The sequence below is a fragment of the Aquarana catesbeiana genome, linkage group LG06 (genome assembly GCF_042186555.1).
Source record: "Aquarana catesbeiana isolate 2022-GZ linkage group LG06, ASM4218655v1, whole genome shotgun sequence".
Lineage (NCBI taxonomy): Eukaryota > Metazoa > Chordata > Amphibia > Anura > Ranidae > Aquarana > Aquarana catesbeiana.
Window position 1 is genome coordinate 274,698,179 of NC_133329.1, and position 24,600 is coordinate 274,722,778.

Sequence of the window (24,600 nt, forward strand, 5' to 3'; positions counted from 1 at the left end):
TGCACCATTTATATATGCCGAAGCATGGGGGCATCTGCCCCAAAAGTTAGGAGCAAATCGCTCCTCCGCCCCTGCTGCCCCCATGCTTCAGCATATATCACCTCCGCTGGAGTCACAGCTTTATATATCGTGGGAGCAAACGCTGTTGCTGTCAAGATAAATAAATCTGCTCTGCAGCTGAATGGCGTACCTGAAAACAAAAAAATGGTTAACAATAAAACACAGTAAACAGTAAAGTATAAAAAAATTGCATATCTGAAAAGCAAACATGATAAAACATAATAACAATAAAACATTGCAGAATAGAATACAGTAAAAAAGAGCAGAACAATAGAGAGAGAATAGAGAGAGAGAACAATAAAACTATTTTTTTATTTTATATATTTTTTTGTGTTTTTTTTTTTTTTTTTTTTTACACTTTTTTTTGTAACTGTAACTTTTATAACTGTAAATGGTTCCAGGTTCAGGTCTCTCAAAATGCGATGGCATCTTGGGAGACCCTGTGAAAGTGTGCCTAGTCTGTGCAATGCTGTACCCTATGCTAATACTCAACTAGTGTATGGTAGCGTTCAAAACATTCACCAATGCAAAGACCAGGATTGTCAGGACAGGAGGGACAATAATAGCGGGTGTCATGCCTATATCCGTGCTTGCTGCAGACACAACATCTTTTTTGGGGGGGTTCGTTGGGTAGGGGTACTCGGGAGGACATAAAGAAAATGCCTCTCATGCAGCCGACTGCATTTGGTTGGGGATGTGAATGGGGGAAGTACGGGCGCTGCAGAAGTGGTGGGTTCCCAATTAGGATTGGCAAACGCAGCAGGAAGGGCATTATGGGCATGACGGGCCTGTGTTTGTCTTCTTCTTGGTGGCAGCGGGACACTACTTGTGCTTGCCACCTCACCAGCTTGAACTGCACTTATGGGACTCGCCACGTCACCAAGTGTTACTGCAGTGCTGGTTTGACTACGACCGGGGTGTACTAGGCCGCTGGTGCTTGCCAGTTCACCAAAACGCTACCAAAAAAACTGTTAGTGATCGCAGGGATCAGGCCTGACTCTGCGAACACTGCAGTTATGTGTTTAGTGTTTTGTAAGTGACAGTGATCGATCGATACTGCACTTGGGTGGGCTGGGCTGGGCCGGGCGGAGGGGCAAAACGCAGGTGCTAGCAGGTATCTAGGCTGATCCCGCTAACACTGCGTTTTTGGGAGCCCTAAACTGCTGGGGACGCTAGTATAGATCTGATCGGATCAGATATTGATCCGTTCAGATACTATACCACTAAGGGAGGTGTACGGTGCGTGCGTGGGTGTTAGCGCTACTGGCACTAACCTGACGCTGCCTGGGGCTGGTGCTTGCCAGTTCACCAAAACGCTACCAAAAAAACTGTTAGCAATTGCAGGTATCAGGCCAGACTCTGCGAACGCTGCAGTTATGCGTTTAGTGTTTTGTAAGTGTCAGTGATCGATCGATACTGCACTTGGGTGAGCTGGGCCGGGCGGAGGGGCAAAACGCAGGTGCTAGCAGGTATCTGGGCTGATCCAGCTAACACTGCGTTTTTAGGAACCCTAAACTGCTGGGGACGCTAGTATAGATCTGATCGGATCAGATATTGATCCATTCAGATACTATACCACTAAGGGAGGTGTATGCTGCGTGCATTGGTGTTAGCGGTACTGGTGTTAACCTGACGCTGCCTGGGGCGACGCAGAGCTTATCTGACCCTAAAACCTAAGTTATATCACCGCCGGGCGATCAGGGGGCTAAACGTTTATTAGGTAATAAACAGCGGGTGCCCTGACACTATAAAAAATTAACTAACCAGTGTCACCCGTAACAGTTATACGGTGATCACTGGTGAAAGGGTTAACTAGGGGGCAATTAAGGGGTTAAAACCTTTATTAGGTAGTATATGGGGGTCCCTGAAGCTATAAAACGCTGACGGCGAACCTAAATATTTACCTCCCTAACTAGCGTCACCTGTGACACTAATACAGCGATCAGAAAAACAATCGCTTAGTGACACTGGCGACGGGGGGGTGATCAAGGAGTTAAAACTTTATTAGGGGGGGTTAGGGGGGTATCCTAGACCTAAAGGGGGCTAACACTAACTGGCCTACCACACTAACTGTCACAAACTGACACCAATGCAGTAATCAGAAAAAAAAAAAACTGCTTGGTGTCACTGTGACGGGGGGGGGGGGGGGGGTGATTAGGGGGTGATCGGGGGGTGATGGGGGGTGTAAAGTGTGCCTGGTGTGTTTTACTGTGTGTGTAGTGTTTGTGCACTCACATCGATGTCTTCTCTCCTCGGCGCCGCAACGGAAAATACCAAGCCGAGGAGCGATGACATCACTTCCTCTGCCGCTGTTTACTATACAGCAGCAGAGGAAGAATCTCATTGGCTGGGAGCGATCGCAAGGGGATGGCCATGAATGGATGGCCTCCCCCTCACCTCTGATCGCTCGGGGACAGAAGCCGACTGCCTTGCGCACCGGGGGGGGGGGGGTCCGATCGGACCCCCCGCCCGCGGGAGGCAAGTAACATTACTTGCCTGCCCGTGCCATTCTGCTGCAGTATATCTGCTTGAGGCGGTCGGCAAGTGGTTAAAGTATAACTAAAGGCAAAACTTATTTTTTTGTTTTGTTAGAGTGGACAGGGATTAGAACCCCTGTCCATTTTTATTGATGTCTGTCCCTAAAAAAGTTTTAGAGGGGAAATCTTCCAATAGGGACAGTAGTTCTAGTGACCTGGGGGTCCCCAAGAAATTCCCTTCATTTGCAGGGATTTCCTATGCTTCCTGTTTTGGCTATGGGACAGGAAGTGAAGTTACATCTCCCCAATGGGACACAGATGGAAAAAACAAACCTTACAGGGGTTATAACCCTCCCTTACACTTTTCAAAGTGAAAAGTTTTGTCTATATTTCTACTTTAATACTTAACTACAATATGAAACTGCCCTGTAATGGCAGCAAATCCCACACAAAGCCCAGTGGACCAGGTCTCCAGTTGTGCAACACACTTTTGGCAATCAACAATGCTCATGTTTTCAAAGCAGCAATGTTGATTAAAGAACTGGACTGCTGGGTCTCCAGCATGCTACATGTACAAAGTAGTTTGATATATTAGCAAAGCAGTAACAGATTAAAAATATGCACAAAGATTCCATACTTTTTAGCCATATGATTAATTTTATGCAAGATATATATAGCACCAACAGTCTGTGCAGGATTTTACAAAGCAAAAGGAGACAGTACAGTTAATACAATTGAATAGGAGAATAGAGAATTAGGAGGTCCCTGTCTATGAGAGCTTACGGTCTAAAAATGAGAGAGGCAAATAATGGAAAAGGTAATGAGTGTGATAGGTGGTCTGATTGAGAAAGTAAATGTACAGTTTAAAGCTTAAGGAGAATGAAGATATGAATTTTCAGGGATCACCTGAAGGATGGCAAAGTAGGAAATAGCTAGGCAGATTGGGGTAGAAAGTTTCAGAGGATGGGAGTACATCTGGGGTAGTCCTGATGGCAAGCATGGGAGGAAGTGACAAAGGAGCAAGAAAGCAGGAAGTCCTGGGAGGAGTGGAGTGGACAATTGGTTAATACTTTGAAAAAAGACTGGTGATGTGGCTTAGTTACTCTCGATTTTGTATGGTGTTAATGTTTTTATTTTACACATTAGTCTAGCAGAAGCCATTGGAGGGAGTAGCAGAGGTGGGTGGTGGCTTCTAACTGGCCTGTAAGGTGGATGAGTCCAGCAGCAGTATACATAAGAGGCTGAAGGGGATAGTCTGTTTAAGGGGAGGCCAAGGAAAAGTAATTTTCAATAATTAAGGCGTGAGAAAACCAGGAAGTGAATTGGTAGTCCTATGGTATAATTTGCTTAAAAGCGGCACATTTTGCATATGTTAAGGCACAAGATATGAACAGTGATTGAATGTGGAGCCTCAAAGAGATGTCAGAGTCCAGAATTAAAGTGTAAAGTTGTATCGGATGCCATGGAAGGTAATCAACTGATGCAAGGAGAAGGTGTAGAGGGAGAATAGAACGGGTCTGAGGACAGAGGCTTGGGGGACCCATACAGAAAGAGTAAGAGGAGAGAAGGAGATAATGTTGTAGGTGACATAGAAGGTGTGCTGAAATAGGTAGTAGAAGAACCAGAATAGAACAGATGCTGGGATGTCCAGGGAGTGGTGTTTTTTGAAGGGGAGCGCATGGTCAACTGTATCAAAGGTGGCAGACAGGTTTAAGGCTAATGCCCCGTACACACGGTCGGATTTTCCGATGGAAAATGTCCGATCGGAGCGTGTTGTCAGAAATTCCGACCGTGTGTGGGCTCCATCGGACATTTTCCATCGGATTTTCCGACACACAAAGTTGGAGAGCAGGATATAAAATTTTCCGACAACAAAATCCGTTGTCGGAAATTCCGATCGTGTGTACACAAATCCGACGGACAAAGTGCCACGCATGCTCAGAATAAATAAAGAGATGAAAGCTATTGGCCACTGCCCCGTTTATAGTCCCGACGTACGTGTTTTACGTCACCGCGTTCAGAATGATCGGATTTTCCGACAACTTTGTGTGACCGTGTGTATGCAAGACAAGTTTGAGCCAACATCCGTCGTAAAAAATCCTAGGATTTTGTTGTCGGAATGTCCGAACAAAGTCCGACCGTGTGTACGGGGCATAAGAGTACGGAGTAGTGGCAATTGGTTTTAGCAGTTAGTAAGTTGTTATGACATATTGAGTATGCATTGTCAGCAAAAAAAGTCCACATGTCACCGTCTGCAAGGCATACTGTTGTGTGCATAAACCAACTCTGTGCTGAATTCCTATTGAAAAAAAGACTTATTTCCACAATTTAGCAAGCCATTGTATGTGGCCATTGTGGCTAATATTCATGCATCTAACTACTACTCACTCTTTTTGCAGTTCCATTTTTCTTATGTCAGCTGGAAAATAGCAAGAGGTGCCTCCTATTAACTGTGACTGAATTGTATTTCTAGGCAACGCACAGAAATAAGAACACAATTGTTACTTTTCTAAAATCATGCCGGGCACATAATTGCTGCACATTTTCTCACAGTTTGAGTTTTCTTTACATTTAGAGGCTAAAATCGACTCTCCACCATGCCACTGGTTTATAATTTCAATTTTTATTCCAAACAAACTCCTACCAGAAACTTGGATACAAGCCAATTAAGATGGCACAGGTTTTTATTTTGTGACAGATTGCACTTCAGGAAATTCTACACAATCCATATGAGAAACTTTGACATTAAAGGCTAAGTTCACCTTTCAAAAAAATTATTAAAAAAATAACATAATAAATGCAAATATTTTTGCAGGTAAAAAAAAAAAAGTGCATTTATTTATTTATTCATATTTACTGGAACCCACAGAGCACTGAATCCACAATCAGCAGATCGTGATTGCAGTGTCAGGCTCCTATACGGTCTTCCTCTAGCTTTGTACCTGTATCTTTGTATAGGCTTTCAGTTACAAAGCTAGAGGAAGACTGAATAAACTACAAGCATGCTGAGCAGGGCACTCGTAGCCCATTCATACTACAAGTACACCACGGTGGAAGAAGATACTTGTAATTTTTTCATTCACAGGAATCTGTGAATGAAAGATGCGGCTGCGTGGGTGGAGTCCTGCATGGCTGGGCTGTTTTCAAAAAGTGACAGTGGGTGCAGGGAGAAGACCCTCTGTTCGTTGTCACAGAGAGAGGCACGTTGGCAGAGGGAGGTAGGTGCGTAGGTGCATGTTACACCCATATATATATATATATATATATATATATATATATATATATATATATATATATATATATATATATATATATATATACACATATATATATATATACACATATATATATATATATATATATATATATATATATATAATCATCAGAAAGTGAAAGCGTATCCTTTAAATGAGCCTGAGCTTTTTAGGCTGGGCTTCTCCTCTGGGTCACAGGAGTGCAACACGTTTTGCACTCCTGTGACCCGTTTTCAGCGGAGAGCAGTCTGAAGTCCGCTCTCCGCTGACGTCACTGCCATCATTCGAGGAAGCGCGTTATCCCAACTTCCCAAGTCTAGATCCGCCAGCTGCCTTGATTGATGGCAGTCTCAGCTAGCCGCTGAGACGGCCACTCCCCGCCCCTCCACAGCTCAGCGCTTCAATGAGCGTGGAGAAGCAGGGAGGAGAGACGCTGACTGACAGTCCTCTCGGGAGGACCGGTGTTCGGTGCCTCGGTTCTCAGTGCAGAGATGGTGGGGGACAGCTGCAGTATTGGTCTGATGCTGCATCCACATAGGTAAGTATGAATAGGAAATAAAAAAAAAAAACACACACACTTCTCTTTTAAGCCCAAGCCCTGAAGAAGGAGATATACTTGGTCCCTGAAATCTGTTGGCTACCGTTGTTCTTTCTGTTGGCACATTAACACTATGGATGAGCTTCGAGTTCAAGTCGAACGTAAGTTCGACTCGAACATCGGGTGTTCGCCCGTTCGCCAAACAGCGAATTTTATGGGGCGTTCGCTGCAAAGTCGAGTGCCCCATAATCCATTGCAAGACCGCAGTGCATTGCTGTATGATGATTGCAGCATGCTCCTCAGCGAGAGCCATAATTGTCCATGCCCCACACTATATAAGGAGGCATAAACAGCGCCCGTATAGTGTGTTATAGTGGACGGAGATAGAGAGATTGAGCTAGATTAGGCAGGCAGGTTAGTTAGTATAATAGAATAATATATATATCATTGGCGTGCGCAGACTATTGCATTAGGGTGTGCACAGACAGACACACACTTATAGAAAATGACCTGGAGTCCTAAAAAAAAAAAAAAAAAAAAGAAAACATTTTAAAATGTATTAAAATGTGAACTGTGTCAGTAGGGCAGTGGATGGTATCAGGTGGGCAGTGTCAGTATTTTTTTATTTTTATTATTTTTTTACAGTATTTATTATTTACAATTATTTTAGGAGCCCTACTGGAAGCTTTGGTGAAATAGCAGGGGTCTAAACAGACCCCTGATGTTTCACTTGTGCGACAGAAAAATGGGCTAAGGACAGATATTCCCCTGCCCCTTTCTCTGCAGCGTCAGCTGCACTGGATAGTGCATGAATGGGAAATCCTCTGTACTGAGCAGCTTCCTGTTCATTCACAAACTGAAACCTAGTAAACACAGTTTACTAGGCTTCACTTATGAATTAACACAATGAGTGATCTGTACCAATCACTCTCAGTGCTCATTCAGAAAAGGAAGTGGGCCCAGGCAGAAGGAGGAATCTACGCCACACGGGGGGGGTGTTATTAGGGTGTGCCCAGGCACACCTGGCACACCCCCTGCGCACGCCTATGATATATATAATAATTATATAATTATCCGTCGGATAATTCGATCGTGTGTGGGCTCCAGCGGACTTTTATTTCCCAAAAGTTCGACGGACCTAGAAATTAAACATGTTTCAAATCTTTGCGACGGACCCGAGTCCGGTCGAAAAGTCTGCTCGTCTGTATGCTAGTCCGACGAACAAAAACTGAAGCTAGGGCAGCTATTGAACTTCCTTGTTTTAGTCCGGTCGTACGTCATCACGTACGAATCCGTTGGACTTTGGTTGATCGTGTGTAGGCAAGTCTGTTCATTTGGAAAATCCATCAGAAAGTCTGTCGGAAAGTCCGCCAGACCTAGTTAGTCGAAAAGTCCGCCCGTGTGTGCGCGGCATTAAAAGAGCAAGATGAGACAGGGAAGAGCAAATTCGTTCATATTTATGGTGGACTAACGTACTTCAGTTTAGCTTGGTTTATGCTGTGTTTTTGAATGTGATGTCTACCAGATTGCTGATATGACATCACTATTAGCACTTATTTTCATTCATGTTCCAAAGTCTGTAATAGGGCCTTTAAAGATGGGATGTGATTAGCACTAAAGCTCAAGAATGCCGATGAGTACTGAGGGCTGTTTGGTAAAGAAGTAGAATAGGAGAAACAACCCTAAAGAAGATTCTTCTTTGACTGGCTTCATCAGTAATCACGCTGACTGCTCTAGTAGAAGCTTTCCTCAACATTTGCTCTTTTGTGTTTTTTAAGCTCATTAATTAAAAATTTAGCATTCAAAATCCATTATATTATATGGTAAAGGGATTATAACAAATATATATTTATCTTATAAAATATAACTAGTATTGCTACAGAATCCTCACTTAATTTCTGGTATATTCATATCCACATCAACCATGTTCTCTAAATGCACTTACACTTGAATGTAGTTTGAGACAACTACATAATATATGTCACCTTTCATTGATACCTTACAGAGAAAGTAATGAAATAAGCAACTTAGCATTGGGGTTAATTTACTAAAACTGGAGAGTGCAAAATCTAGTGCAGCTGTGCATGGTAGCCAATCAGCTTCTAACTTCAGCTTGTTCAATTAAGTGTTGACAAGAAAAACCTGGAAGCTAATTGGTTTATCTGCAGAGCTGTACCAAGTTTTGCACTCTCCAAGTTTTAATCTCAGTTTTGCAAGAAAAACCTGATATAACATTGTTTTTTTTTTTTTTTTTTTTTTTTTCGTGTACTACAGATGAACCTCAGAGACAAAAGTGGCTGATGCGTTTCGATGAGAGGACATTCTTCACATCTATAAACCTTGAAAACTGATGTGCAGAACTTTTGTATTCCAAAGTACGTACTCTCTGACATCTAGGATTTCAAATCTCACAAGAATATGCTCCCGTAGCGTGTATTTTGATGATTATATGTAGCAATTTTAGAGTGTAGGGGAGCTACTACATAGTTTTCATCTATGTCAGATAGGAGGTTTGCTTTAAGCAGGAATGCTAATTGCATTTGCTGAGAGAGGATCATATGAGGGAACGTTTACAAATCTGTATACAAAATATAATCCTCAAGATATAAAAAATAATATATGGTCTAGTAAACTTTTTGCTCTTTACTATAAATAGATTTATTGCAGGCTATCCTTTAAAAACAATGGGGTTGATTTACTAAAGGCAAATATACTGTGCGCTTGCTCCAGAGCTTAGTAAATGGGGTAAAGCTTCACTTTGCAAAGAATAGTCAATCACTTCCAAGGGAACTAAAAACCAGCATTTTTGTTTGCGCATGATTGGATGATAGAAATCAACAGAGCTTCTGCTCATTTCAGACCTTCCCCTCAGATCTAGAGAAACTACACTTGCAGTGCACAGTATATTTGCTGTTAGCAATTCAACCTCAATGTATCATCCATAAATGTATGCAAAGAAACAATATGTAAACTAAACAATAGGGTTACACATATGCACTGATGTTCATGGAGGAAAGAAGCAATACACAATCCACTGTCTCTGCCTAATTTGTTACCGTATATACTCGAGGATAGGTTGATCCGAATATAAGCCGAGGGTTAGAAATGCAGCAGCTACTGTAAGTGGAAAAGAGGGTCAATAATGCCCACTTGCAGCTGCATGCCTCCCTGTGTCCTATGCATGTGTCCCTGTGTCCTGTGCATGCCTCCCTGTGTCCTGTGCATGCCTCCCTGTGTTCTGTGCATGCCTCCCTGTGTTCTGTGCATGCCTCCCTGTGTCCTATGCATGTGTCCCTGTGTCCTGTGCATGCCTCCCTGTGTCCTGTGCATGCCTCCCTATGTCCTGTGCATGCCTCCCTATGTCCTGTGCATGCCTCCCTGTGTCCTGTGCATGCCTCCCTGTGTTCTGCGCATGCCTCCCTGTGTTCTGTGCATGCCTCCCTGTGTTCTGTGCATGCCTCCCTGTGTTCTGTGCATGCCTCCCTGTGTTCTGTGCATGCCTCCCTGTGTTCTGTGCATGCCTCCCTGTCCTGTGCATACCTCACTGTGTCCTGTGCATACCTCCCTGTGTCCTGTGCATGCCTCCCTGTGTCCATTGCGGCCTACCTGTGTGCAGCCTACCTGTGCCGATCTGCAGCCTCTGTGTGCCGATCTGCAGCCACCATTGCCCGGTCAGCGTGTTATAAAAACATTTGGCGGCCATTCCAGTGTTCAAAAGCCGTGCCTCCTCCTCGTCTGTGATAGGCAGAATACTCAATTTCCCAGCAGTCAGTGTTCAGCCTATCACGGACATCCGCTCATCCTCATACCACGGACAAAGATGAGAGGATATCCGTGATAGGCTGAACACTGACTGCTGGGAAATTGAGTGTTCTGCCTATCGCAGACGAAGAGGAGGCACGGCTTTTGAACACTGGAATGGCCGCCGAATGTTTTTATGATACGCTGGCTGTCGTCTGTCTGCATAACACGCTGATCAGGTAGGCAGACAGCGGTGACTCGAATATAAGCCGAGGGGGCACTTTCAGCCTAAAAAAATGGCTGAAAATCTCGGCTTATACTCGAGTATATACGGTATGTTTTCCCAGTTTCTCCATTCAATTGTATAATAAGTAAGATTTAATTCCAAATGAAGAGTTTTCCAAGGTTTTAGTTCACTCAGCTGTGTATGTTTTAAGACTTTTTTGCCTGCTTTTTAGTAACAGTGTTCTGCCCACAAGGGGTTGTCCCATTATATACCCCCTGTGGGCAGCACTGCCACTGAATGTGACCCATTTAAGTGAAATGCAATGCACTCATTTGCAGCATGGTGGTGTGGTCTTGCAGTGTTCAAACAGGAGGCACAGAGGCAAAGTATTGCCTCCCATCTGCCTGTTAAATGTCCTCTGAAAAGTGACCCACCATGAATCACTTTTTTAGAGGGGCAGCAAGGGAAGAGCTGCCTCAATCTCATCCTCCCTGATGAATTAGTTCCATCATACACCAGTCTGGATCTGCAGTCTGCTGACACTCAGATTTCTTGCTTAGCTCAGGTCTATTGAGACAGGGACCACCCTGTCCCTCTTCCACTGTCGCTCTCAGACATCAGTCTAGCTCTGCGGCATGTGTGTTTAGGCTATCACAGCACATTGAAGTCCTGACCTATTGACTGTTTGGAAACTTTCTAATTTGTGGGTAAAATCAACCTGTATAAATTCATTATCCTCCCTTGGGAAGACTGTTCAAATTTTTTGAGGGATCATTTCACTTCTGATCTCTCCCTGTCACCTACTGCTCTCTACAGTGACAGACAATGCTTCTGCCAAATGACTTATACAGAAAGAATTCAATTGAATCGACTAAACATGCTTTACAAAGTGCATAGCAGTGTCAGCGAACCTTGATGCTGTAGCTTACATTAATTCTTATAAAGTGCATCACATTGAACTGTAAATGCAGTTTGAAATTGTCAGGTCAATAGAATCTTTAGGCTAAATGCACTGTGTGCACTGGGCACCAGGCGGTGTAAAGGTTCGGGATACACATATATGCACTGATGTTCATGGAGAGTCAGCAATTGCTGCAATTTCCTGAGGAGAGGATCATTGGATACTCTCTCTGCTCAGATGCAACTGAGCACCATGTATTGTATAGGGTTATTATTCCAAACCTGACAGTTCCAGATTCCACCATTAAAAATAATTGTTCACAATTGATGAGTAGCTTGAATACACATTCAGAAAACTAGGAGCTATCGGCTCAGATATTCTGGAAGAATGATGTATTATGAACTAGACAACTATAAGCCTGAAGGTTCTGGCCTGTGTAGCCAGTGACAATATGCTGCCATTTTGTCTGTGAAATAAGAGATGATGACACCGAGCAACATAATAACTGCTCTGTGCTTCTGGTTATTCCTCCTTGCTCTATAAAAAAAAAAAACACAGCCAGCATACAAAACTAGTATTTTCAATAAAGCAAACATACAAAAGACCAAGCCCCTTCCTACAAAATCAAGTGCTTATGGAATAGGTGAAAAAAAATAAAAAATTCCCTTAATGTGTTAATCTTAATGAGCTCACTTATATTGTTCTCAGCCTTCTCCAAATTCCTTTTTTTTGCTTCTGTGATCTGACACCTGGGGGTTGATTTACTAAAGGTCAATAGACTGTGCACCTTGGAAAGTGCAATTGCACTCTGCAAGTGCAGTTGCTCCAGAGCTTAGTAAATGAGGTAAAGCTTCACTTTGCAAACAATACCCAATCACATGCATGGAAAATAAAAAAAACAGCATTTTTGCTTGCATATGATTGGTTGATGAAAGTCAGCAGAGCTTCTGCTCATTTACTAAACTCTGGAGCAACTGCTCTTGCCGTGTGCAACTGCACTTTCCAAAGTGCACAGTCTTTTTGCCTTTAGTAAATCAACCCCCTGGTGTCCAACTTGCAGCCTTTGGACCTCGGCTGTCCAGCAGGTCACAGTCCACTTGTAGAGCCTTCTAGACAGTATGCAGGTCGCTTCCTCACTCCTAGCAAAACAGCTAAAATCAATAATTTTAATATATCCTTGTAAAAGCTACATGTATATAATCACTATGCCTTAAATCCATGTATACCTCTAGAGCCGCCAGTCACTTTTATGGGGTTCTGAAGATACTTACCCCCCTTCCCAATTCAGAGCTGCGACTGCTGTAGTCCATGAATGATTTGTGCATAGTCCCCTGATGGCTCAATAAAGAGAACCTGTCATCTTCCCATGCATCACATAGTGATAGCTAGTGTGATAGCATAAAGTTGACGGAAAAGTTCACTTTTTGTAACGTGTTACACCTATATTCAGGGTGTCACTCACAAAATTGCACTTTTTTTTTCCAAAAAGAGTTTTTTATTGAAAATTATACAGATAATACAGAAAGTACTATAAAAAGATTAATCAAAAAGGTGTATATGATTCCAAAAAGGAGGAGCATAGGTCAAATATTCATGAATGTAGGAACCAACAGTTGCTGTACTCTACAGTTAGCCAAAAATAAATCCGACATGCAGATACAAAGATTTTCCTAAAAGTTTGGTAAGATATAGTTATTTAAAGAAATAATACTTCAGTACATTATAAACCTGTCGGAGTAACTATGGAATGGGGGCCTTCGAAAATGTACTTAATCTAGTTTCTGATTGTACTATAAGTCATATAGAGAATAGGAATAGCGCCCAACCACCAGGTCAGCTCGCTACTCCATATCCTTCCTATGTGTGGATTTAGTATAGAAGGGGGACAAAAGAGAAGAAGAGAAGAAAGAGGACAGGATAGAGAGGCGGGGAGGTGAACCCCAGGGGAGTGTGTGGGGAGGGGGTGGGATTACCACCAGCTACCCTCTCCATTAACCCCCGAGTATTGTAAGTGATATATAGAATCCACTGTTCCCTAAAATCACCCTAATTAAAGGAGTAAAGACCCATATTACACAATTCAAGTGTTATCCCATGTCAGATCTTGGTATCGCTGTGAGTTTCGATATTCAAGCCAGGGTGCCAATGTAGCCGAAAATTTTGATATTCTGTCCTGGGTGGTGTAAATCAACTCCTCCTTCGCTGCTATATGGTTGACTCGTAACGCCCATTCCTTCATTGAAGGGGTCAAATTGGACCTTCATTGAATCGGTAAACACAACCTAGCAACATTATTCATATGCATAGCCATCGACCTATAGTATCTTTTGCGGGGAATTTTGGAAAGGTGAAGGAGGTACTGCGCTGGTGAAAACTCCAAAGGAAGCGATGAGATCTCAGTTGTCACTTCATGCACTTTACGCCAGTACGACTGAATCAGTGGGCATGTCCATCATATGTGGAGAAGAGTACCTAAGCCCTGTTCACACCTCTAGCACCGGCATGAAACTGTTGGGATGAATTTGTGGAGAACTTCCGGCGTTTGATACCACCTTGTGAATATACAGATGAACGCGGCCCCAACTAATGTCATCTATCACCATGTCCAGCTCAGTCTCCCAATAGGCATGTTCCGAGTGCAAGGAGGCATAAGGTTCCCCAAACATTAAGGCGTAAAGTACTGAAATCAGATGACTCTGGGGAGAGGAGCTAGAACATAGTGACTCCAGGACAGTAGGAGCTTTCATGAAGCTTTCTCTGCTCACAGGACTGTCTAGGTAGTGTTTTAGTCGAATAAAGGCCCAGAATGGGAAAGACTTATGCCCCGTACACACGGTCGGACTTTGTTCAGACATTCCGACAACAAAATCCTAGGATTTTTTCAGACGGATGTTGGCTCAAACTTGTCTTGCATACACATGGTCACACAAAGTTGTCGGAAAATCCGATCGTTCTAAATGCGGTGAAATAAAACACGTACGTCGGGACTATAAACGGGGCAGTGGCCAATAGCTTTCATCTCTTTATTTATTCTGAGCATGCGTGGCACTTTGTCCGTCGGATTTGTGTACACACGATTGGAATTTCCGACAATGGATTTTGTTGTCGGAAAATTTTATATCCTGCTCTCAAACTTTGTGTGTCGGAAAATCCGATGGAAAATGTGTGATGGAGCCTACACACGGTCGGAATTTCCGACAACAAGGTCCTATCACACATTTTCCATCGGAAAATCCGACCGTGTGTACGGGGCATAAGTGTTAGACATAGCTGTGAGCTCTCACTGCCGGGAGGAGCCTCCCCCTCGAGAAGAAGTGTTTGGCTTGCAAAGGCCATTCTGCTGCTAAATAGGCCCTCTCCATGCCAGGAGAAAAGTCTGGGTTACCTTTAATAGGCGTGATTGTGCAGTTTGTAGCTGAGAGCGAGTGTACTTTGCATGCCCTTTCAAAGACATGTAGGGTTGCTCTGATAAGAGGATGAGAGGAAATGATTGCCGGTATGTGCTTCTTCCAGAACCAGGCAATTGAGCGAAGTTCAGCTCCTGAGATCAGCGCCTTCAGCTCCAGCCCTTGCATCTTGTATGGAGCCTCCAATCCACTACCGGGTCAGATGGACAGCCCAGTAATACCTCTGCAGATCCAGAAGGCCAATTCCGCCCATAGATTTTGGTAGTACTAGCTTTGCCCAACCAATTTGTGCTGCCTTGGTTTCCCAGAGAAAAGCACTACACATCCACTTGCAAGCTGCAAAGAAGGAGGGTGGTAAGTGAATTGGGATAGTCTGCAGTTTATACAGTAAACGGGGGAGTACCGTCATCTTTAGAATTGTGGCCCACCCAAACCTGGAGATGGTGGGGGCTTCCCACCTGTGGAGATCCTGCTGTATGAGTTTCAATTCTGATAAGAAGTTCTTTTCATAAAGCTCTTTTAGATTACTAGGGAGTTGGATACTGTCAGGGCTGGGCTCAGCCCTTCCTTCTCTGAGCTGGCCGCTCAGCTGTTGGCTAATTGCCAGCTCCTATCTCTCCACAGGTACTTAGCTGTTGATGATATCCTGCTTATCAGTCCTGCCTACTTAAGCCAACCAGCCCAGAGGATTTCTGCCTTTGCCTGAGTCAACATCACAGAGACGCTCTCCTGCATTCCTGTTAAAAGACTTGCTTGGTTGACATCCCTTCTGGCTCCAGATCCTGCTTGCTGTTTTAATACGCTCATCTCTGGCTCCCTGACGTTTGGCTTGTCTGACTATCCTTTCCGGTTCCTGAACTTTGGCTATGTTTTGACTACGTTTGTTCTATTTACTTTTATTATTAAACAAGTGTGATTTAACTATACTTTTGTCTCAGTCTGATTTCATGGTTTCTGACAGATGCCTAAATAAGTGATGGCGTCCGTTTTCCTGCAGAACGGAAAGTTCATCTGACAGAGTTGTACTAGTTTAGGGGGTAGTGAGATGTTTAGTGCAAAAGATTTTTAATAATTAATTTTCAAGTTTGAGATAATCTTAGACTGTTCTAGCACTGGCATTAGATTGGGTAAGGACGTCAACGGAGATGAGAGGAAAAGCAGAATATCATCTGTAAAGGTGGCAATCTTATATTCCGGTTGATGTACCTCTATTCCTTTTATGTTCGGATTCGAATGCAGTGGAGAAGGGGTTCCAAGGTAAGGATATATAGTAAGGGAGAAATGGGACATCCCTGTTTGGTCCTATTATGGATGGGGAAGGCGTCTGACAAGTGGCCATTGATCCGAACTCTAGCCCTGGGGTTGGCGTAGAGCGCTCCAATAAAGGCCCCCCATACAGCTTCCCAGTCCCAGGCCTCCAGGACTGCGTCCATGTAGTCCCAGGCCACTCTGTCGAATGCCTTCTCCGCATCCATGGCTAAAAAGCAACCTTCCCATTTGGTAGAGGTGAGCCAGTGGTGTAAATTGAGAGCCTTGATGGTGTTGTCACTGGCTTCTCTTCCAGGGACAAAGTCAACCTGGTCCAGGCATACCCAAGCAGGCACATGATAGGACAGTCGGGTGGCCAGGACCTTGGCAAACAATTTGATGTCCACATTAAAAGGGAAATGGGTCGGTAATTGGCTATGTCAGTGGGGTCTTTATTCTCTTTAGGGATTACCAAAATATAAGCCTCTAATAGGCTATTCGAAGAGCAAGAGAGTGAGAGAGGGTGTTGAAGGCCTTAAGAAACCCTGGCGCTAAAGGATCTGCAAAACTTTTGTAATATTGTGCTGTGAAGCCGTCCAGCCCTGGGCTTTTGCCAGGCTTCGTGGCCTTCAAGGCCTCCTCCCACTCCTCTGAGGACAAGGGGGCTTCCAGGGCTTGCCAGTCATTAGCAGAAAGCACCCGATGGCAATATTTTCCCAAAAACTCCCTTATGAGATCCGAAGGTGTGTTCTCCGATACAGAGAATGCGCTTCTGTGTAAACCTTGCTAAGTGCCTTCCTGTTTTATTGCCCTGCTCATAAAACAGTTTCTGAGATAGCACCTGTCACTTCCGTGCCCTTTTAAATAGTTCCTCTAGTAGAAGCGCTCGTGTGTTGGCTAATTCCTTCGCTACCCTCATTGCCAGTGAGTGTTTATGCTGTGCTTCCAGCAAGGCTATTTTATCAGACAGATTTTGAATCATGGTTTGGTGTTCTTTTTTTTTCCTGGTTGCGATGGCTAATAGATGCCCTCGTACGACGCATTTATGTGCTTCCCATAGGGTCATGGGGTACACATCTGGTGTGTCATTATTCCGGAAGTAGTCCATAATGGTCTGTGTGATGTTAGCAAGATCCCCAGGTTCAGTAAGAAGGGAGGCATCCAATTTCCAGATCCTGGTAGCCGTCTACCTCTGTGGAAATTGTAAAGTCAGTGTCATCGGGTGATGGTCAGAGAGTACCATGCTCTCTATAGTCGCATCATGGAGGTAGGTCAGGTCTGTCTGGTGGATGAATAGATAATCATGCCTCAAATAGCGGTTATGCGGAGACAAGAAAAATGTATAATCTTTCTCCCGTGGATTCATAGTGCGCCAGGTGTCTTAGAGCACGAGGGAGGCTAAGTAAAGCTTCACTTGACGTGAAGCAGAGAATGGAAATGAGGAGGTACCAGTGGAGGTATCAAGCGGGTCCGGGGCCATATTGAAGTCTTCCCCCAGTATTAGAAGGCCTGACTGGAATGTCGTGAGCTTCAGGAGAACCTCTTTCAGAAAGGTCACCTGTCTAGAATTGGAACAGTATATGTTTGCCAGAGTCACCGGTCTATTTTTCCAAGTCCCTTTTAGGAAAAGGAATCTGCCATCTGGGTCAAGGACCTGGTCAGTAAGGTGAAACGCAAACGAATTTGAAAGCACTATGGATACCCTTTTCATTTTGGAGTCAGCACAAGTCGCATGATATACCTCTGGGAATCAGCTATTGGATATGGAGCCTGATTTAAAGTGGGTTTCTTGCAGAAATATCACTTGAGCTCTATGGCGGTGTGGTTCAGCAAGAACACTGCTAAGTTTTTTTCGGGATGTTGAGGCCTTTAGTATTAAAGGAGTAAACCTTGAGGGATAGAGGAGCTGATAATTGCACTGTAGAAGGCATGGTCAGCGGACAGGAGCGATTATCCATACCACCCCCAAGTTTTCAGTGGAAAGGGTCTAAGGGGGAGCAGGGGCGGATCCAGGGGGGGGAACGGGGCAATTGCCACCCCCTGAGAAATCTGTTGCAGCCTGGCCGGGCAGGTGAGCTCCGCGGGCGGCTCCGCCGCGAGTGGCTCCGCCGCAAGTGGCTCCAAGAGCGAGAGCGGGCGGCTCCACCACGGGCGGATGAGAGAGCAGGCGGCTCCGCGGGAGTGTCGGGCAGCTCCGTGTGAGGGCGGGCAGGCAGCAGGCGGGAGAGAGAGCGGATTGGCCGGGCCACTCCGTGTGTGGATGGGTGGGTGAGACTGAGGCTGAGCAGGCTAGGTGTGTGTGTGGGGGTGGCTGGCCAATCAGCGAGCTGACGGGCAGGGGAGCAGAGAGATGACATCATCTCTCACCGCCCCCACATCTCTGCATTAACTTCCGCCCTCACTGTGCAGGTAGCGTGGGCAGCAGGGAGATTACATTATCTCTCTGCTGCCTGTCTCTGGAACAAGGAAACAAGAAACAAGCAAAACACCACCTTACCTGGCATGTGACACTCCACATCTGGGTGGCAAGTGACAATCCGCATCTAGTGGCAGATGACGTGGCAAGAGACAATCTGCATCTAGTGGCAGATGACGTGGCAAGTGACAATCCGCATCTAGTGACAGATGACGTGGCAAGTGACAATCCGCATCTAGTGGCATATGATGTGGCAAGTGACAATCCGCAATGTATGGCATATGACGTGGCAAGTGACAATCCACAATGTGTGGCATATGATGTGGCAAGTGACAATCAGCATCTAGTGGCAATTGACGTGGCAAGTGACAATCCGCAATGTGTGGCATATGACGTGGCAAGTGACAATCCGCATCTAGTGGCAGATGACGTGGCAAGTGACAATCCGCAATGTGTGGCATATGACATGGCAAGTGACAATCGGCAATGTGTGGCATATGACGTGGCAAGTGACAATCGGCAATGTGTGGCATATGACGTGGCAAGTGACAATCCGCAATGTGTGGCATATGACATGGCAAGTGACAATCCGCATCTAGTGGCAATTGACGTGGCAAGTGACAATCCGCAATGTGTGGCATATGACGTGGCAAGTAACAATCTGCATCCAGTGGCAGGTGACGTGGCAAGTCACAATCCACAAGGTGTGGCAAGTGACAATCCGCATCTAGTGGCAGCTGATGTAGCAAGTGACAATCTGCAACATGTGGCAGGTGTCAATCTGCATCTGGTGGCAAGCAAGTGACAATCCACAAAATGTGGCAGGCGACGGTGGCAGGTGACACGCTAGGGGTTCCCATTGATTCTGCATTATGGTGAGTTGAATGATTTCATTTTATATTACAATGTAATAATAGAAATAATGCGCTTCAATCATCCTGACACCATAACAACCATGGTGCTGGGATGATTAAAGTACCAACAACAGCCATTTCCCCGATAAATTGTCCGCAAAAAAAATGTATATTTCTGGCAGTGCCGCTCCCGAGACTAGGCTCTGGATCCGCCCCTGAGGGGGAGGGGTGCAGGGGACAGAGGATAGAGAGGGAAAAAAAAGTATTGAAGAAGGGGAGATAAAGGTAAGAGTTAAGACTGATCCAGGAAGCCACTCAGGGCTCAGCAGCAACCTAAGAGAGGCTTAGCACTTGTGTGAGAGAACTACCCCCTATATGGGGTTCATGAAAGAAGTACTGGAGGTATTTCCAGTCTAGCTAAGTTACCTTAAAGGGAGAGCATAAACAATAAGAAGAAACCTTGGCCCTGCTGGATGGAGGGATACCGAACAGGCCCACCCACAATAGATGGGTAGAGTCCACATTAGCCTCCCACCATCTGGACAAGTCAGGGATCCCTGTCGGATTGGGGCAAACCATAACATCATATAATAACATGTAATAATATAACAAAGGACCACTAACTGAGAAACATAAAGAACTTACCTGCCACCGTGATTACCATATTAAGCTATCAGGACCTTTTCACCTGGGATCATCTAAATCATAGATGAATCCAGACACAAGAGGTCTCATCGCCCAGCATACTTTCAGGTTGTATTCCCTGGGATAATTATCGTAAGGAAGGTTATAGAGCGCTACACCTCCCAACTATGGGAGAGCACCTACTGCCCAGTGCAGACTGGGTAAGACTTCGAGATCTCTAGGTCATCTAACCTCTAGTATCTATGACCATTTATACAGCTAAGAGGTAGAGCTCTTCTTCTTCAGGGTAAACTATAAATTGTCATGGTGTTGAAAGAAACAATGTATTGAAGAACAACATGAAACAAACAACAAAACACATTCTTGGTAAGCTGTGCTAATTACTTGTCCCTCCAGAACCTATTGAATTGAAAACAATAATGGGTCTCTGTACTGCCAGCGTATTTCCTGCGTCAGCAGTATAGCATGCTAAAGCCTCCTCTACCCCCGAGAAAAGAGAGAAAAAATAGGGGGCGGAGTGGTTGTGACAAGACATCAATCGCAGTGTTTCTGCTACTTCAACATTTGTCAGGCACCTAACATACACGGATCCTTGCAGTAATAATAGCCAGGGATTCAGATACACTATAAGGATAACATGAGCTAGACAGGTAGCAGGGCATCTTTGGCCTTTTCGTGCAGTAGCTGTCCACTCAGTGTAGCAAGGTGGAAAGAGCATGGGAGAGATACAGATAATTCCAGCAGCAGTGTGAAGTAGGGCACTTATCAGTGCATGATAAAGTACATGAGCAGATGTCATATCAGTCGCTTGCTATGTGCAGGAAGCAGAAATAGTGTTACAAGCCGTTTCACTGGTCAGTACATGTCAATAAGTATTGGCAGGGACGAACTGAAGCTATGGAACAGCTCACCATACCATTCAGTGTGAACTCAATGATCAGTTCTGCGATGAGCAGATGATGGGAAGACGCGTGGGCTCTCATCGGTTTCCATGCCTCTGTGACGTCTCAGCGGAGAGTTAGCCGAGGGTCTGCAGCGGTGTTGTCTGCTTCTTTGTGACCTCGGGGTGTCACCAGGCTGGGTAGGGATCCAGGGCTCTGGTTGCAGAAGAACGCTCCATACCAGTCTGGAACGAGAACCACCGGGATGCCTCACAGAAAGGTTAAAGGTCTGCTGGTGTTCTCAGTTGCGTTGTGCGATTTCCATTAGTCGCTTGTACAATGGGAACTTCCACCGGTAGTGGATGTGTCTTTCCTGCAAGACTTGCAGGAGAGGGCGAAGATCCCTCCTGTGTTGTAAAGTAATGGTGGATAAGTCCTGGAACAGCTGGGTAAAGCTAACTAGACAGCAGACAGCATCCCTGGGTGGATCAGTGTCCCTTCCCCTAGGCCTCAGTGCTCTGTGACATCTCTCCATTTGAACAGGTGCATCTGGCGGCCTGCATAAAAGGGTATTGAATACAGCCCAAACAGCAGTTTGTAATTGGGGACCCTCTACTGTCTCTGGAATCCCCCTGACATGCAGATTGTATCTGCAACCCCTGTTATCAAGATCCTCCATGTGCCTATGCATGTCCATGAGGTGCTGGGTGTGCACATTTACCACTTGCTGTACCTGGTGAATAGCTGCTCTGTGTGTCATGGCTGCCGACCCCACATGCTCTAGACGTGAGGCAACAGCCTTAATGTCTGTTTTTAGATCTGAAATCGCCTCTGAAAAGGTGCTCTTAATGTCTAGAGCCACTCACCGGAGGTCCGCTAAGTATAGGAGAGGAGAGGTCTGTGAAGCAGTCAAGCTCGCCAGAGGGACTACAGGGGTGTCAGCGGTGGTGGCGTAGCCTGTTATACTACAGTCCGCGGCTTGAGATGCGGCTTGTGAGTCCGTGCGGAACACCTACTCAGCTGGATAGACGGGTCTAGCTGAGACCGGGTGGCTGACTGGGTCCTACCCATCATCTTTGTGCTCATGGGTCGAGGTTTGCTGAGATGCTAAATTGAAGCTCTGGATGGCGGAGCTCTTTCTCTAAGGAGTGCTGGGCCACACCCCCTCTGCACCTAATTTTTTATCTGGGAAAAGCATTCTTCATTGTCCTGTTTTTCCTCCACTGCACGTACTGTCCCATGCTGCCATCTTCCTTCTTTTCATCATCGGGAGCCAGCTGTCTCTTTTAGGTTCTTGCAGCCAGCCGCCTGATGACACAGTACCAGATAAATCTTACTAAGCTGTCGGGAAGATTCCTGCAGCCTGTCTCAGGAAGCTGTAGGAGGAGGCTTTACATAATTTTTGCCTAGGTGAGAATTGAGGCAGGAGAGAAAATAATAATAAAGGTAAGTAAAAGTGTAATAAAAAAACAACAAAAAAAACTATGGGCTTTTTATGTTGTGTAGGGGAAGGATTGGGGTTGAGTAAAGTGTCTGCACACTGTTGAGTGAAGGTCTGCTTTATTAATAAGTGCTGTTCCTTTTTTATTATACATTTTTTGTTTATTGTGATGTCAGAACGTATTAATGCAGATTTGTAAAGTTAATGAGAATACGTTGTAAATGAGGTAATCACATGAAAAAAATTAAAATAGTTTCACCTGTTTTATGATTGTTAAGATGGCGATTGTCAATAATATATATCTTAAATGTTTGTTTTAATACAGATGCATGATAAGAGAAGGCAATCTGAAGAAGGTTCATCTGCCTCAGCTCATGGTAATAGAATTCAAAAATAATAATCTGTTTACATTTCAATAAATTCATCTTTTTAATGTACAATGCTTTATAGGAAATACCATATGGTTTATACATGCTATACCACAACCATCATTTTCCAAAGTTCTGTAATTAGGCAAGCCTGATTTTCAAGCCTGACCTTCCTAATAAAATCTGTGGGCATCTTCCAATCCCCAGTAGTGGAGGTACCCATTTATGTGTTGAAACATGATTGCTAAGCGAAAAGCTAATTGGACCTTTTACTAGCAAAAAATGGAAATGAAAAAAAAAAATGTAAGTTTAGTTTCACAGCATAGCTTTTTTAGTGAGTCAAAATTGGACTGACAGAAATATTTGTATAGTACATACTTTGTACTCAACAATTTCATTCAGAGAAAAAAAAAACTCCATGTGATTGATTTACTAAAAGCAAATAGGCTGTTCACTTTGCAAGGGAATTTTCCCTTAGCTTAGTGAATGTGATGAAAATGTACTTTACAGAGAATACCCAGCCATGTGCAAGGAGAATAAGAAGTCAGTTGGGGTTTATTTACTAAAACCGAAAAGTACAAAATCAGGTGGAACTCTGTATAGAAACCAGACAGCTTCCAGTTTTTTTGCCAAAGCTTAAAGCGTAACTCCACTTTTGTTGAGAAAAAAAACTATCCCCTCTGGGTGATCTATGTACATTGCAGGGATTTTAACATTCCTACCTTTTGTTATTCTGACGAAATCATTGTTTGTTCCTTAGTGCCACTGGACTGAGTGAGTCACATGGGAGTGGTTTGATAATTATCAACCAAAATCAGTGAGCCAATCACACAAACAGGTAATGATGTCTCTGGGGGGGCATTCTGTACACATTATGTGTACAGAACACCTCCAGGTAGTCATATTGCATTGCACTTTACAGAATATTACAGAGCTGCAGATAGAATAGGAAAGGTAATTTTAAATAACATATATTCACAATATGACTTGTGTCGCAATTGTATATGCTATATTATTATTTTTTTTTATTTACTATTTTTTTCCCCATGAAAGTGGAGTTACCACTTGAACAAGCTAAAGTTAAAAGCTGATTGGCTACCATGCAGAGCTGCACCAGATTCCAAGTTCTCTAGTTTTAGTAAATCTCCCTCTGTATTTTTACTTGCATACAATTGAATGATGGAAGTCAGCAAAGCTTCACCTTTTACTAAGCTTGGGGAAAATTCACTTAAAACGTGAACAGCCTGTTTGCTTTTAGTAAATCAACCCCGAGATGTTGACCTTCTTAAAACAATTGATACTGCACTATTCTCACAAGAATATAAAAACTGTGTTGTATTACAGACATGGATTATATTTCTCTATTGCTCAGTACCTTTCCATCAAACGTTGGGACATGTAAGCCCTACTTCGGATCAAAGTAAACCTTATCTCAAACCCACCTCTATCAGAACTGTCATGTTGGCTAATGCCGCGTACACACGACCGGTCTTTCCGTCGAACCGAAGTCTGACGGTCTTTCCGACGTAGTTCTGCTGAAACGGACTTGCCTACACACGATCACACCAAAGTCTGTTAGTTTAGAACGTGATGACATACGACGGAACTAGAAAAAGGAAGTTTAATAGCCAGTAGCCAATAGCTGCCCTTGCGTCGTTCTTGGTCCATCGGACTAGCATACAGACGAGCGGATTTCCCGATAGGATCTGAGTCCGTCGGAAAGATTTGAAACATGTTCTATTTCTAGGTCTGTCAGATTTTTCAAAAGAAGAGGTCCGATGAAGCCCACACACGATTGGAATGTCCGACGGAATCGTTCCGTCGTCCGCTTGTGTGTACACGGCAAAAGTCTAAATATATGTGGGTAGAATAAAAAACAAGAAAGGGGTAAGCAGGGGCAGAAACGACTAGAGTTGACAAGGCTGAGCCACTTGAGCTGAGTTACTGGAACTAGATGCAGAGCTGACATAATGCTCCTGTTATTTTTACTACCTATGACTGTCCTACATATAAGATTACATAGGCAACTATGCTATTTATTATGTAATGGCAGAGCAGGTGATGACATTTCATTTTCACTTGTTAATATACTACTATTTCATTGTATAAAATGACTGAAAACGGTCTACTATTACAATTGTAA

General features: G+C 44.2%; 1 protein-coding gene across 4 annotated transcripts in view; it reads left to right on the top strand.

Annotated features, from left to right (window-relative positions):
* ZDBF2 (zinc finger DBF-type containing 2) overlaps nucleotides 1-24,600 on the top strand; it is a 94,751-nt gene that overhangs the window by 20,285 nt on the left and 49,866 nt on the right. For all 4 annotated transcript variants that reach the window (XM_073633379.1, XM_073633377.1, XM_073633380.1 and 1 more), the window contains 2 exons: nucleotides 8,604-8,704; nucleotides 22,415-22,466. Coding sequence is in view for 2 of the 4 variants with exons in the window: in XM_073633377.1 (XP_073489478.1) it covers nucleotides 22,415-22,466 (52 nt within the window). In the remaining 2 variants the exon portion in view is untranslated. The remainder of the gene's footprint in view (nucleotides 1-8,603; nucleotides 8,705-22,414; nucleotides 22,467-24,600) is intronic.